Raw genomic sequence first — 17,892 nt, forward strand, 5'->3', positions numbered from 1 at the left:
TGAGGGAAAATTAATTGTTGATGATGTCACCTGCTGAATGAAGGAAACATCCTCAAGGTAAACATGTAATGACAAGTCGTCATCATGACAAATGTACACACTGACAGTCGTCATCATGACTAATGTACACACTGACAGTCGTCATCATGACTAATGTACACACTGACAGTCGTCATCATGACAAATGTGCACACTGACAGTCGTCATCATGACTAATGTACACACTGACAGTCGTCATCATGACTAATGTACACACTGACAGTCGTCATCATGACAAATGTACACACTGACAGTCGTCATCATGACAAATGTGCACACTGACAGTCGTCATCATGACTAATGTACACACTGACAGTCGTCATCATGACTAATGTCCACACTGACAGTCGTCATCATGACTAATGTACACACTGACAGTCGTCATCATGACTAATGTACACACTGACAGTCGTCATCATGACTAATGTACACACTGACAGTCGTCATCATGACTAATGTACACACTGACAGTCGTCATAATGACTAATGTACACACTGACAGTCGTCATCATGACAAATGTACACACTGACAGTCGTCATAATGACAAATGTACACACTGACAGTCGTCATCATGACAAATGTACACACTGACAGTCGTCATCATGACTAATGTACACACTGACAGTCGTCATCATGACTAATGTACACACTGACAGTCGTCATCATGACTAATGTACACACTGACAGTCGTCATAATGACTAATGTACACACTGACAGTCGTCATCATGACAAATGTACACACTGACAGTCGTCATCATGACTAATGTACACACTGACAGTCGTCATCATGACTAATGTACACACTGACAGTCGTCATCATGACAAATGTACACACTGACAGTCGTCATCATGACTAATGTACACACTGACAGTCGTCATAATGACAAATGTACACACTGACAGTCGTCATCATGACTAATGTACACACTGACAGTCATAACCCTAACCCCTAACCTAAGTTCTGCACATCATCTAAGAATAAAAGTAATCTAGGACTAAAAGTCATCTATGAATAAGTAATCTAAGAATAAAAGTAATATAATAATAAAAGTAATAAAATAATATAAGTTATCCAACAATAAAAGTAATCTAAGAATAAAAGTAATTTAATAATAAAAGTAATCAACAATAAAAGTTATCTATGAATAAAAGTAATATATGAATAAAAGTAATCTATGAATAAAGTAATATAAAAATAAAAGTAATTATGAATAAAAGTAGTCTATGAATAAAAGTAATCTATGAATAAAAGTAATATAAGAATAAAAGTAATATAAGAATAATAGTCATCTAAGAATAAGAGTTATATAAGAATAAAAGTAATCTATGAATAAAAGTAAGATAAGAATAAAAGTAATCCTAGAATAAAAGTAATCTATGAATAAAAGTAATGTAAGAATAAAAGTATTCTAAGAATAAAAGTAATCTATTAATAAAAGTAATCCAAGAATTAAAGTAATCTATGAATAAAAGTATTGTAAGAATAAAAGTATTCTAAGAATAAAAGTAATCTATGAATAAAAGTAATCCAAGAATAAAAGTAATCTATGAATAAATGTAAAATAAAAAATAATACAAGAATTAAAGTCATCTAAGAATAAAAGTAATATAAAAATAAAATGTGTTTCCTTCCTGAAGGCACAACGACAGACTTTGCAGCGACCAATCAAATGAGCGGGGGGCGTGGTCATCCATGCTGTGCGGGGATGAGATAAAGTGATGGCAAACACGTCACAAGGGGTGGGCGTGGCCTGCTGGAAATCGCGTGTGCGCGTGCGCATCCAGGACGGAAGACTCAAGTCATTTCGTTGGCCCTTGAGGGGACGCTGAGTTTTACAAGAGTCATTGAACGCAGCAGAAGAGCGAGAGGGCGTGGTTATCTCCTGCAGCAGCATCCTCTTCATCATCGTCATCGCCATCGACAGGTGAGTCTTATTGTCGTCTTCCCGTCACATCTGTCGTCATTGTCATCGTCATCGTCATCGCCAGGTGAGTCTTATTGTCGTCTTGCCGTCACATCTGTCGCCATCACGCTGCACGGGCGTGACCGATGGTGCGTTCAAGTGCTCGATGTTCGTGTTCAAGTCATCGATCAGCACAACTTCCTGTTTATGGAAAAGATGACAGCATGATTGTTGTTCTTCACATTGCAGGAGAAATGCTTCTATTTTGAAGTACAAACAGGAAGTTGTGTTTAGATGTGACGTCACAATCCCTGCTGGATGACTCCACGTCCTAACTTGATCAATAACACCTTTTTATTTGGACATTTGATTCCAAATGATTGATGTTTGGACTCATTAGTTGTCCACAAACTCATTATTAGTTATGTATTCATGATGATTATGTACTATGTCATCTACATTACTCTATTAGTTATGTATTCATGATGATTATGTACTATGTCATCTACATTACTCTATTAGTTATGTATTCATGATGATTATGTACTATGTCATCTACATTAATCTCAATTATTAGTTATGTATTCATGATGATTATGTACTATGTCATCTACATTACTCTATTAGTTATGTATTCATGATGATTATGTACTATGTCATCTACATTACTCTATTAGTTATGTATTCATGATGATTATGTACTATGTCATCTACATTTCTCTATTAGTTATGTATTCATGATGATTATGTACTATGTCATCTACATTACTCTCAATTATTAGTTATATATTCATGATGATTATGTACTATGTCATCTACATTACTCTATTAGTTATGTATTCATGATGATTATGTACTATGTCATCTACATTAATCTCAATTATTAGTTATGTATTCATGATGATTATGTACTATGTCATCTACATTACTCTATTAGTTATGTATTCATGATGATTATGTACTATGTCATCTACATTACTCTATTAGTTATGTATTCATGATGATTATGTACTATGTCATCTACATTTCTCTATTAGTTATGTATTCATGATGATTATGTACTATGTCATCTACATTACTCTCAATTATTAGTTATGTATTCATGATGATTATGTACTATGTCATCTACATTACTCTATTAGTTATGTATTCATGATGATTATGTACTATGTCATCTACATTAATCTCAATTATTAGTTATGTATTCATGATGATTATGTACTATGTCATCTACATTTCTCTATTAGTTATGTATTCATGATGATTATGTACTATGTCATCTACATTACTCTCAATTATTAGTTATGTATTCATGATGATTATGTACTATGTCATCTACATTTCTCTATTAGTTATGTATTCATGATGATTATGTACTATGTCATCTACATTTCTCTCAATTATTAGTTATGTATTCATGATGATTATGTACTATGTCATCTACATTACTCTATTAGTTATGTATTCATGATGATTATGTACTATGTCATCTACATTAATCTCAATTATTAGTTATGTATTCATGATGATTATTTACTATGTCATCTACATTTCTCTATTAGTTATGTATTCATGATGATTATGTACTATGTCATCTACATTACTCTCAATTATTAGTGATGTATTCATGATGATTATGTACTATGTCATCTACATTACTCTTAGTTGTGTATTCATGATGATTATGTACTATGTCATCTACATTACTCTTAGTTGTGTATTCATGATGATTATATACTATGTCATCTACATTACTCTATTAGTGATGTATTCATGATGATTATGTACTATGTCATCTACATTACTCTATTAGTTATGTATTCATGATGATTATGTACTATGTCATCTACATTTCTCTATTAGTTATGTATTCATGATGATTATGTACTATGTCATCTACATTACTCTCAATTATTAGTTATGTATTCATGATGATTATGTACTGTCATCTACATTACTCTATTAGTTATGTATTCATGATGATTATGTACTATGTCATCTACATTAATCTCAATTATTAGTTATGTATTCATGATGATTATGTACTATGTCATCTACATTACTCTATTAGTTATGTATTCATGATGATTATGTACTATGTCATCTACATTACTCTCAATTATTAGTTATGTATTCATGATGATTATGTACTATGTCATCTACATTTCTCTATTAGTTATGTATTCATGATGATTATGTACTATGTCATCTAAATTTCTCTCAATTATTAGTTATGTATTCATGATGATTATGTACTATGTCATCTACATTACTCCATTAGTTATGTATTCATGATGATTATGTACTATGTCATCTACATTAATCTCAATTATTAGTTATGTATTCATGATGATTATGTACTATGTCATCTACATTTCTCTATTAGTTATGTATTTATGATGATTATGTACTATGTCATCTACATTACTCTCAATTATTAGTTATGTATTCATGATGATTATGTACTATGTCATCTACATTTCTCTCAATTATTAGTTATGTATTCATGATGATTATGTACTATGTCATCTACATTACTCATAGTTGTGTATTCATGATGATTATGTACTATGTCATCTACATTACTCTTAGTTGTGTATTCATGATGATTATATACTATGTCATCTACATTACTCTATTAGTGATGTATTCATGATGATTATGTACTATGTCATCTACATTACTCTATTAGTTATGTATTCATGATGATTATGTACTATGTCATCTACATTTCTCTATTAGTTATGTATTCATGATGATTATGTACTATGTCATCTACATTACTCTCAATTATTAGTTATGTATTCATGATGATTATGTACTGTCATCTACATTACTCTATTAGTTATGTATTCATGATGATTATGTACTATGTCATCTACATTAATCTCAATTATTAGTTATGTATTCATGATGATTATGTACTATGTCATCTACATTACTCTATTAGTTATGTATTCATGATGATTATGTACTATGTCATCTACATTACTCTCAATTATTAGTTATGTATTCATGATGATTATGTACTATGTCATCTACATTTCTCTATTAGTTATGTATTCATGATGATTATGTACTATGTCATCTAAATTTCTCTCAATTATTAGTTATGTATTCATGATGATTATGTACTATGCCATCTACATTACTCCATTAGTTATGTATTCATGATGATTATGTACTATGTCATCTACATTAATCTCAATTATTAGTTATGTATTCATGATGATTATGTACTATGTCATCTACATTTCTCTATTAGTTATGTATTTATGATGATTATGTACTATGTCATCTACATTACTCTCAATTATTAGTTATGTATTCATGATGATTATTTACTATGTCATCTACATTTCTCTCAATTATTAGTTATGTATTCATGATGATTATGTACTATGTCATCTACATTACTCTCAATTATTAATTATGTGTTCATGATGATTATGTACTGTGTCATCTACATTTCTGTATTAGTTATGTATTCATGATGATTATGTACTATGTCATCTACATTTCTCTCAATTATTAGTTATGTATTCATGATGATTATGTACTATGTCATTTACATTTCTCTCAAATGTTAGTTATGTATTCATGATGATTATGTACTATGGCATCTACATTACTCTATTAGTTATGTATTCATGATGATTATGTACTATGTCATCTACATTACTCTCAATTATTAGTTATGTATTCATGATGATTATGTACTATGTCATCTACATTACTCTATTAGTTATGTATTCATGATGATTATGTACTATGTCATCTACATTACTCTCAATTATTAGTTATGTGTTCATGATGATTATGTACTATGTCATCTACATTACTCTCAATTATTAGTTATGTATTCATGATGATTATGTACTATGTCATCTACATTTCTCTCAATTATTAGTTATGTATTCATGATGATTATGTACTATGTCATCTACATTACTCTATTAGTTATGTATTCATAATGATTATGTACTATGTCATCTACATTTCTCTCAATTATTAGTTATGTATTCATGATGATTATGTACTATGTCATCTACATTACTCTCAATTATTAGTGATGTATTCATGATGATTATGTACTATGTCATCTACATTACTCTATTAGTTATGTATTCATGATGATGATGTACTATGTCATCTACATTTCTCTCAATTATTAGTTATGTATTCATGATGATTATGTACTATGTCATCTACATTACTCTCAATTATTAGTTACGTATTCATGATGATTATGTACTATGTCATCTACATTACTCTCAATTATTAGTTATGTATTCATGATGATTATGTACTATGTCATCTACATTTCTCTCAATTATTAGTTATGTATTCATGATGATTATGTACTATGTCATCTACATTACTCTCAATTATTAGTTATGTATTCATGATGATTATGTACTATGTCATCTACATTACTCTCAATTATTAGTTATGTATTCATGATGATTATGTACTATGTCATCTACATTTCTCTCAATTATTAGTTATGTATTCATGATGATTATGTACTATGTCATCTACATTTCAACACTTCATACATTAACAATTATTATTTATGTATTCATGATTATTATGTACTATTTCATCTATATTTCAACACTTCATACATGAACAATTACAAACCCCGTTTCCATATGAGTTGGGAAATGGTGTTAGATGTAAATATAAATGGAATACAATGATTTGCAAATCCTTTTCAAGCCATATTCAGTTGAATATGCTACAAAGACAACATATTTCATGTTCAAACTCATAAACATTTTTTTGTTGCAAATAATCATTAACTTAGAATTTGATGGCAGCAACACGTGACAAAGAAGTTGGGAAAGGTGGCAATAAATACTGATAAAGTTGAGGAATGCTCATCAAACACTTATTTGGAACATCCCACAGGTGAGCAGGCTAATTGGGAACAGGTGGGTGCCATGATTGGCTATAAAAGTAGATTCCATGAAATGCTCAGTCATTCACAAACAAGGATGGGGCGAGGGTCAACAACTTTGTCAACAAATGCCTGAGCAAATTGTTGAACAGTTTAAGAAAAACCTTTCCCAACCACCTTAACATTTGACAACCAAACAATTAGACACCTATTTAATAATAGCACCTTTGAGTCACACATTAAGAGTGTTACTAAAACAACTCTCTCGTTTGAGTCAAACATTAAGAGTGTTACTAAAACAACTCTCTCGTTTGAGTCACGCATTAAGAGTGTTACTAAAACAACTCTCTCGTTTGAGTCAAACATTAAGAGTGTTACTAAAACAACTCTCTCGTTTGAGTCACACATTAAGAGTGTTACTAAAACAACTCTCTCGTTTGAGTCAAACATTAAGAGTGTTACTAAAACAACTCTCTCGTTTGAGTCACACATTAAGAGTGTTACTAAAACAACTCTCTCGTTTGAGTCACACATTAAGAGTGTTACTAAAACAACTCTCTCGTTTGAGTCGCACATTAAGAGTGTTACTAAAACAACTCTCTCGTTCGAGTCACACATTAAGAGTGTTACTAAAACAACTCTCTCGTTCGAGTCACACATTAAGAGTGTTACTAAAACAACTCTCTCGTTTGAGTCGCACATTAAGAGTGTTACTAAAACAACTCTCTCGTTTGAGTCGCACATTAAGAGTGTTACTAAAACAACTCTCTCGTTTGAGTCGCACATTAAGAGTGTTACTAAAACAACTCTCTCGTTTGAGTCGCACATTAAGAGTGTTACTAAAACAACTCTCGTTTGAGTCGCACATTAAGAGTGTTACTAAAACAACTCTCTCGTTTGAGTCGCACATTAAGAGTGTTACTAAAACAACTCTCTCGTTTGAGTCGCACATTAAGAGTGTTACTAAAACAACTCTCTCGTTTGAGTCACACATTAAGAGTGTTACTAAAACAACTCTCTCGTTCGAGTCACACATTAAGAGTGTTACTAAAACAACTCTCTCGTTCGAGTCACACATTAAGAGTGTTACTAAAACAACTCTCTCGTTCGAGTCACACATTAAGAGTGTTACGAAAACAACTCTCTCGTTTGAGTCACACATTAAGAGTGTTACTAAAACAACTCTCTCGTTTGAGTCACACATTAAGAGTGTTACTAAAACAACTCTCTCGTTCGAGTCACGCATTAAGAGTGTTACTAAAACAACTCTCTCGTTCGAGTCACACATTAAAAGTGTTACTAAAACAACTCTCTCGTTCGAGTCACGCATTAAGAGTGTTACTAAAACAACTCTCTCGTTTGAGTCAAACATCAAGAGTGTTACTAAAACAACTCTCTCGTTTGAGTCACACATTAAGAGTGTTACTAAAACAACTCTCTCGTTTGAGTCAAACATTAAGAGTGTTACTAAAACAACTCTCTTGTTTGAGTCACACATTAAGAGTGTTACTAAAACAACTCTCTCGTTTGAGTCGCACATTAAGAGTGTTACTAAAACAACTCTCTCGTTTGAGTCGCACATTAAGAGTGTTACTAAAACAACTCTCTCGTTTGAGTCGCACATTAAGAGTGTTACTAAAACAACTCTCTCGTTTGAGTCGCACATTAAGAGTGTTACTAAAACAACTCTCTCGTTTGAGTCGCACATTAAGAGTGTTACTAAAACAACTCTCTCGTTTGAGTCGCACATTAAGAGTGTTACTAAAACAACTCTCTCGTTTGAGTCGCACATTAAGAGTGTTACTAAAACAACTCTCTCGTTTGAGTCGCACATTAAGAGTGTTACTAAAACAACTCTCTCGTTTGAGTCGCACATTAAGAGTGTTACTAAAACAACTCTCTCGTTTGAGTCGCACATTAAGAGTGTTACTAAAACAACTCTCTCGTTTGAGTCGCACATTAAGAGTGTTACTAAAACAACTCTCTCGTTTGAGTCGCACTTTAAGAGTGTTACTAAAACAACTCTCTCGTTTGAGTCGCACATTAAGAGTGTTACTAAAACAACTCTCTCGTTTGAGTCACACATTAAGAGTGTTACTAAAACAACTCTCTCGTTCGAGTCACACATTAAGAGTGTTACTAAAACAACTCTCTCGTTCGAGTCACACATTAAGAGTGTTACTAAAACAACTCTCTCGTTCGAGTCACACATTAAGAGTGTTACGAAAACAACTCTCTCGTTTGAGTCACACATTAAGAGTGTTACTAAAACAACTCTCTCGTTTGAGTCACACATTAAGAGTGTTACTAAAACAACTCTCTCGTTTGAGTCACACATTAAGAGTGTTACTAAAACAACTCTCTCGTTTGAGTCACACATTAAGAGTGTTACTAAAACAACTCTCTCGTTTGAGTCACACATTAAGAGTGTTACTAAAACAACTCTCTCGTTTGAGTCACACATTAAGAGTGTTACTAAAACAACTCTCTCGTTTGAGTCGCACATTAAGAGTGTTACTAAAACAACTCTCTCGTTTGAGTCGCACATTAAGAGTGTTACTAAAACAACTCTCTCGTTTGAGTCACACATTAAGAGTGTTACTAAAACAACTCTCTCGTTCGAGTCACACATTAAGAGTGTTACTAAAACAACTCTCTCGTTCGAGTCACACATTAAGAGTGTTACTAAAACAACTCTCTCGTTCGAGTCACACATTAAGAGTGTTACGAAAACAACTCTCTCGTTTGAGTCACACATTAAGAGTGTTACTAAAACAACTCTCTCGTTTGAGTCACACATTAAGAGTGTTACTAAAACAACTCTCTCGTTTGAGTCACACATTAAGAGTGTTACTAAAACAACTCTCTCGTTTGAGTCACACATTAAGAGTGTTACTAAAACAACTCTCTCGTTTGAGTCACACATTAAGAGTGTTACTAAAACAACTCTCTCGTTTGAGTCACACATTAAGAGTGTTACTAAAACAACTCTCTCGTTTGAGTCACACATTAAGAGTGTTACTAAAACAACTCTCTCGTTTGAGTCACACATTAAGAGTGTTACTAAAACAACTCTCTCGTTTGAGTCACACATTAAGAGTGTTACTAAAACAACTCTCTCGTTTGAGTCACACATTAAGAGTGTTACTAAAACAACTCTCTCGTTTGAGTCACACATTAAGAGTGTTACTAAAACAACTCTCTTGTTTGAGTCACACATTAAGAGTGTTAGACTTAGACTTAGACTTCCTTTTTATTGTCATTCAAATGTGAACTTTACAGCCCAGATAAGAACAACATTTCGTTACATAAGCTCATGGTAGTGCAGGATAAAAAAAGCAATAAGGTGCATATATAAATAAATAAGTATATATAAATAATATATAAATATATAGAAATAAATACATAGTTTACTGTACAGATAAATATATTGCACTTTTTCACATGCATCCACATTTATGGATGTATGTTATATTGTCTTTATATTCCAGCCACTTCATCTATTTTTGGGGGGAGTTGAGGGGATAATTTAATTATGATGCGTTCAAGAGTCTTACGGCCTGAGGGAAGAAGCTGTTACAGAACCTGGAGGTTCTGCTTCGGAGGCTGCGGAACCTCTTTCTAGAGTCCAGCAGTGAAAACAGTCCTTGGTGGGGGTGGGAGGAGTCTTTGCAGATTTTCTGAGCCCTGGTCAGGCAGCGGCTTTTTGCCATCTCCTGGATAGGAGGAAGAGGAGTCCTGATGATCTTTTCTGCCGTCCTCACCACTCTCTGGAGAGACTTCCAGTCTGAGGCACTGCAGGCTCCAGTCCAGACAGAGATGCTGTTGGTCAGCAGACTCTCTACAGTGCCTCTGTAGAATGTAGAATCCCACGCAAAAAGTGCATGCGCTGCTGAGCTCTTTTTACAAGAGCTCCGGTGTGTAGGGACCAGGTCATATTGTCAGTTATCTGCACCCCCAGGAACTTGGTGCTGCTTACCATCTCCACCGCTGTGCCGTTGATGAAGAGTGGAGCGTGGCTGGACTGGTGCTTCCTGAAGTCAACGATGATCTCCTTGGTCTTGTTGACATTCAGGACCAGATTGTTGGTTCTGCACCAGTCAACCAGATGTTTCACCTCCTCCCTGTAGTCCATGTGGTTGTTGTCACGGATGAGGCCCACTACTGTCGTGTACTTCACAATGTGGTTAGTAGTGGACCTGGCGCAGCAGTCATGGGTCATCAACGTGAACAGCAGTGGACTCAGGACGCAGCCCTGGGGGGAGCCGGTGGTCAGGGAGATGGCACTGGAGGTGTTGTTGCCCACTCTCACAGATTGGGATCTGTCTGTGAGGAAGTCAAGCAGCCAGTTGCAAAGGGGGGTACTGAATCCAAGGTTTACTCACCAAGTGCTGCAGGATGATGGTGTTGAACGCCGAGCTGAAGTCCAGAAACAACATCCGCACGTGTGTGTCCTTTCCTTCCAGATGTTCTAAGCTCAGGTGGAGTGCAGAGGAGATGGCGTCTTCTGTGGAGCGGTTAGGGCGATAAGCAAACTGGTATGGGTCGAATGTGGGGGGAAGTCTGGAGACAATGTATTCCTTTACCAGCCTCTCGAAGCACTTCATTACGATGGGGGTGAGTGCCACGGGGCGATAATCATTGAGGGAGGAGATTGTGGGTTTTTTAGGCACTGGAATGATTGTGGCCGTCTTAAAACATGATGGTACCACAGCCTGGGTCAGCGAGATGTTGAAGATGTCTGTGAGAACCCCCGCCAGCTGGTCTGCACATCCCTTAAGCACCTTGTCCGGAATGTCATCAGGTCCCCGGTGCTTTCCGGGGGTTCACTCTCCTCAGGGTTTTCCGGACATCCGCTGTGTCCAGGTTGAGCGGCTGCTCATCAGGGCGAGGGATGGATTTTCTCACCGGAGTGATGTTAAGTGCCTCAAACCTTGCAAAGTAGTTGTTTAGGTCATCTAGGAAGCTGATGCTGTTGTCACAGGGACGGGGGGCAGCTTTATAGTCCGTGATGACCTGTATGCTCTGCCACATTCAACTAGTGTTCGTGGGGTTCTCGAAGAAGTCCTGCACTTTCAGACTGTGAGCACGCTTTGCAACCCTAAAGGCACGGTTCAGGTTAGCTCTGGCGGTTTTAAGTGCTACAATGTCGCCAGATTTAAAAGCCTTGTTCCGAGCCTTCAGCATTGCACGTACCTCACTGTTCATCCAGGGTTTCTCCTTGGCCCATGTGGGGATGTTCTTGATCACACTAACATCCTCCGTGCACTTCTGAATGTATGCGGACACAGACTCTGCATACTCCTCCACACGTGTTATGATTAGCGGTGGCGGCTGCCTTGAACATGTCCCAGTCTGTGATTTTGAAGCAGTCTTGTAATGCTTCCATTGCTCCCTCTGGGCAGGTCCTCACCTGCTTCACTGTAGCTTGCTTCCTGATCAGCCAGCAGGGGCTTGTATGCAGGAATTAGCATCACAGATAGATGGTCTGAGGAGCCGAGGTGGGGGCGCAGTGCAGCTTTATACGCATGTTTAATATTACTATACACCAAATCCAATTTGCTTCCACCCCTGGTTGCAAAATTCACATATTGATGGAAATGAGGGAACACAGTTTTCATGTTAGCTTGATTAAAATCCCCTGCCACGATGAAAACTCCCTCTGGATGTGTAGATTGCAGTTCATTGATGGAGCAATACAAAGCATTCAAAACTGCTTTGGTGTTAGCACTGGGGGGAATGTACACTGCTGTGAAGATCATAGCACTGAATTCCCGGGTAAATAAAATGGCCTGCATTTTATAGTTAATATTTCTACATCGGGAGAGCAGTGACATGAGACTATCTTCCCATTGTTGCACCAGTTGTTATTGACGTATATACAAACAACACCGCCTCGGGATTTACCGGTGAGAGATCTGCTCCTGTCCGCCCGAAACATAGTTAGTTAGCCTCTCGATGCTAACTGCCTCATCTGGAACGGTTGGTTTCAACCATTTTTCTGTTAGAAATATGGCGCAACAGTCTCTCATCTCGCGTTTTGCATATAAATCCAGCTTCAGGTAGTCCAGTTTGTTCTCCAGAGAGCGGACATTTGAAAGCAGGATGGAAGGAAGCGGCGTTCTGTGAGGATTAGCCTTTAGCTTTGTTGTTAGCCCCGCTCTGTATCCCCCCTACTAAAAAAACTCTCTCGTTTGAGTCACACATTAAGAGTGTTACTAAAGCAGACTTCTTTCATCTCCGCAATATCACTAAAATTCGTTCCATTTTGTCCACTAGTGACACTGAGATCATTATTCATGCCTTCGTTACGTCTGGTCTCCATTACTGTAACCTATTATTGTCATGTCTCCCTATGTCTAGACCAGTGGTTCTTAACCTGGGTTCGATGGAACCCTAGGGGTTCGGTGAGTCGGCCTCAGGGGTTCGGCGGAGGTCAAAACACACCCGACTCATCGTGTAAATACAAACTTCTCCCTATCGGCGTATTACCGATACGGCAACAGCAGCCTGGTTTGCAGGTGTGTCATTTGTTGTGAGTTTATGCACCGTGTTGGTTTTGTTGTTTGAACAAGGTGATGTTCATGCACGCTTCATCAAGTGCACCAGTAATAAAACATGGTAACACTTTAGTATGGGGAACATATTCACCATTAATTAGTTGCTTATTAACATGCAAATTAGTAACATATTGGCTCTTAACTAGTCATTATTAAGTACTTATTAATGCCCTATTCGGCATGACCTTATTATAACCCTAACCCTCTAACCCTGGCCCTAACCCGATCCCTAACCCTAACCAAATAACTCTAAATTAAGTCTTTGTTACTGAGAATATGTTCCCCATACTAAAGTGTTACCAAAAAAACATATAACTTTGTCTTGAATTTGAAAAAAAACAACATTTTATTTTTCACTAAAGAAGGGTTGAGTGAATGCGCATATGAAAGTGGTGGGGTTCAGTACCTCCAACAAGGTTAAGAACCACTGATCTAGCATTCAAATATTACACTTGGTACTAAATGAGTCTGTCAGACACTAAATAAAGAGCAGCAGTTTTAGTACACGCAAACCTTTAGTAGATCACCTGCTAATATTGTATACTTTGTACACGCTGTTTAGTAGTTGTTCTTTGAACTTTAGTAGATCACCTGCTAATATTGTATACTTTGTACACGCTGTTTAGTAGTTGTTCTTTGAACTTTAGTAGATCAGACACAAAATGTGTTTTCTTTCCACGCAGTGGAACATTCTGGAAAGTGGTCAATAAAAAGTCCCTGTGGACGCCAAAGTGCCTTAATGGACAACTAATGTACTTCCTGCTTGAGTGCTGATCAGCTGACATCAGCAGCCAATCAGATCATCAGTCATCATGCAGCAGCCAAACAATACTACTTCACATTGATTAGTACACAGAAATACTACAAACCCCGTTTCCATATGAGTTGGGAAATTGTGTTAGATGTAAATATAAACGGAATACAATGATTTGCAAATCATTTTCAAGCCATATTCAGTTGAATATGCTACAAAGACAACATATTTGATGTTCAAACTCATAAACTTTTTTTTTTTTTTTGCAAATAATAATTAACTTAGAATTTCATGGCTGCAACACGTGCCAAAGTAGTTGGGAAAGGGCATGTTCACCACTGTGTTACATGGCCTTTCCTTTTAACAACACTCAGTAAAGGTTTGGGAACTGAGGAGACACATTTTTGAAGTGGAATTCTTTCCCATTCTTGCTTGATGTACAGCTTAAGTTGTTCAACAGTCCGGAGGTCTCCGTTGTGCTATTTTAGGCTTCACACATTTTCAATGTCTGGACTACAGGCAGGCCAGTCTAGTACCCGCACTCTTTTACTATGAAGCCACGTTGATGTAACACGTGGCTTGGCATTGTCTTGCTGAAATAAGCAGGGGCGTCCATGGTAACGTTGCTTGGATGGCAACATATGTTGCTCCAAAAGCTGTATGTACCTTTCAGCATTAATGGTGCCTTCACAAATGTGTAAGTTACCCATGTCTTGGGCACTAATACACCCCCATACCATCACACATGCTGCCTTTTACACTTTGCGCCTATAACAATCCGGATGGTTCTTTTCCTCTTTGATCCGGAGGACACGACGTCCACAGTTTCCCAAAACAATTTGAAATGTGGACTCGTCAGACCACAGAACACTTTTCCACTTTGTATCAGTCCATCTTAGATGAGCTCAGGCCCAGCGAAGCCGACGCCGTTTCTGGGTGTTGTTGATAAACGCTTTTCGCCTTGCATAGGTAGAGTTTTAACGTGCACTTACAGATGTAGCGACCAACTGTAGTTACTGACAGTGGGTTTCTGAAGTGTTCCTGAGCCCATGTGGTGATATCCTTTACACACTGATGTGGCTTGTTGATGCAGTACAGCCTGAGGGATGGAAGGTCACGGGCTTAGCTGCTTACGTGCAGTGATTTCTCCACATTCTCTGAACCCTTTGATGATATTACGGAGCGTAGATGGTGAAATCCCTAAATTCCTTGCAATAGCTGGTTGAGAAAGGTTTTTCTTAAACTGTTCAACAATTTGCTCACGCATTTGTTGACAAAGTGGTGACCCTCAACCCCATCCTTGTTTGTGAATGACTGAGCATTTCATGGAATCTACTTTTATACCCAATCATGGCACCCACCTGTTCCCAATTAGCCTGCACACCTGTGGGATGTTCCAAATAAGTGTTTGATGAGCATTCCTCAACTTTATCAGTATTTATTGCCACCTTTCCCAACTTCTTTGTCACGTGTTGCTGCCATCAAATTCTAAAGTTAATGATTATTTGCAAAAAAAAAAAAGTTTATCAGTTTGAACATGAAATATGTTGTCTTTGTAGCATATTCAACTGAATATGGCTTGAAAATGGTTTGCAAATCATTGTATTCCGTTTATATTTACATCTAACACCATTTCCCAACTCATATGGAAACGGGGTTTGTATGATTGTGATTGCATTACACTTCCTGTTTGTATGATTGTGATTGTAGTACACTTCCTGTTTGTATGATTGTGATTGCATTACACTTCCTGTTTGTATGATTGTGATTGTAGTACACTTCCTGTTTGTATGATTGTGATTCCAGCACACTTCCTGTTTGTATAATTGTGATTGCAGTTCACTTCCTGTATGTATGATTGTGATTGTAGTACACTTCCTGTTTGTATGATTGTGATTGCAGTACACTTCCTGTTTGTATGATTGTGATTGTAGTTCACTTCCTGTTTGTATGATTGTGATTGTAGTACACTTCCTGTATGTATGATTGTGATTGTAGTACACTTCATGTTTGTATGAGTGTGATTGCAGTACACTTCCTGTTTGTATGATTGTGATTGTATTACACTTCCTGTTTGTATGATTGTGATTGCACTACACTTCCTGTTTGTATAATTGTGATTGCAGTACACTTCCTGTTTGTATGATTGTGATTGTAGTACACTTCCTGTTTGTATGATTGTGATTGCAGTACACTTCCTGTTTGTATGATTGTGATTGTATTACACTTCCTGTTTGTATGATTGTGATTGTAGTACACTTCCTGTTTGTATGATTGTGATTGCCTTACACTTCCTGTTTGTATGATTGTGATTACAGTACACTTCCTGTTTGTATGATTGTGATTGTAGTTCACTTCCTGTATGTATGATTGTGATTGCAGTACACTTCCTGTTTGTATGATTGTGATTGCAGTACACTTCCTGTTTGTATGATTGTGATTGTATTACACTTCCTGTTTGTATGATTGTGATTGTAGTACACTTCCTGTTTGTATGATTGTGATTGCCTTACACTTCCTGTTTGTATGATTGTGATTACAGTACACTTCCTGTTTGTATGATTGTGATTGCATTACACTTCCTGTTTGTATGATTGTGATTGTAGTACACTTCCTGTTTGTATGATTGTGATTGCATTACACTTCCTGTTTGTATGATTGTGATTGTAGTACACTTCCTGTTTGTATGATTGTGATTCCAGCACACTTCCTGTTTGTATAATTGTGATTGCAGTTCACTTCCTGTATGTATGATTGTGATTGTAGTACACTTCCTGTTTGTATGATTGTGATTGCAGTACACTTCCTGTTTGTATGATTGTGATTGTAGTTCACTTCCTGTTTGTATGATTGTGATTGTAGTACACTTCCTGTATGTATGATTGTGATTGTAGTACACTTCCTGTTTGTATGAGTGTGATTGCAGTACACTTCCTGTTTGTATGATTGTGATTGTATTACACTTCCTGTTTGTATGATTGTGATTGCACTACACTTCCTGTTTGTATAATTGTGATTGCAGTACACTTCCTGTTTGTATGATTGTGATTGTAGTACACTTCCTGTTTGTATGATTGTGATTGCAGTACACTTCCTGTTTGTATGATTGTGATTGTATTACACTTCCTGTTTGTATGATTGTGATTGTAGTACACTTCCTGTTTGTATGATTGTGATTGCCTTACACTTCCTGTTTGTATGATTGTGATTACAGTACACTTCCTGTTTGTATGATTGTGATTGTAGTTCACTTCCTGTATGTATGATTGTGATTGCAGTACACTTCCTGTTTGTATGATTGTGATTGCAGTACACTTCCTGTTTGTATGATTGTGATTGTATTACACTTCCTGTTTGTATGATTGTGATTGTAGTACACTTCCTGTTTGTATGATTGTGATTGCCTTACACTTCCTGTTTGTATGATTGTGATTACAGTACACTTCCTGTTTGTATGATTGTGATTGCAGTACACTTCCTGTTTGTATGATTGTGATTGCATTACACTTCCTGTTTGTGTGATTATGACAGCAGCAGAGTATGAGCACTACCTGTTTGTGTTTGAAGTGCAGGTGGGCGTGACGCGGCACATGTGATCTGGGCAGCAGAGGTGAAAGGTCACGATGACGGCAGTGGCCTCTGACTTGGAGCACATGGAGCTGCAGTATGATGTCATCAACGACTGGGACAACCACAACAGCTCAGCTCGCCTCTTTGAGCGCTCCCGCAT

General features: G+C 36.6%; 1 protein-coding gene across 2 annotated transcripts in view; it reads left to right on the forward strand.

Moving 5' to 3' along the window:
• The first annotated feature begins 1,809 nt into the window (after positions 1-1,809).
• Positions 1,810-17,892, forward strand: part of LOC133639758 (spectrin beta chain, non-erythrocytic 1-like) — a 54,622-nt gene continuing 38,539 nt past the window's right edge. Inside the window, exons 1-2 of one of the 2 annotated variants that reach the window (XM_062033346.1) lie at positions 1,810-1,966; positions 17,730-17,892. The exon at positions 17,730-17,892 is cut by the window's right edge and continues 14 nt beyond it. In XM_062033346.1, coding sequence (XP_061889330.1) covers positions 17,786-17,892 — 107 coding nt within the window. In that variant the 5' untranslated portion in view covers positions 1,810-1,966; positions 17,730-17,785. The remainder of the gene's footprint in view (positions 1,967-17,729) is intronic. The other variant, XM_062033345.1, reaches the window with a different exon arrangement.

This window comes from Entelurus aequoreus, linkage group LG22 (genome assembly GCF_033978785.1).
Source record: "Entelurus aequoreus isolate RoL-2023_Sb linkage group LG22, RoL_Eaeq_v1.1, whole genome shotgun sequence".
Classification (NCBI taxonomy): domain Eukaryota; kingdom Metazoa; phylum Chordata; class Actinopteri; order Syngnathiformes; family Syngnathidae; genus Entelurus; species Entelurus aequoreus.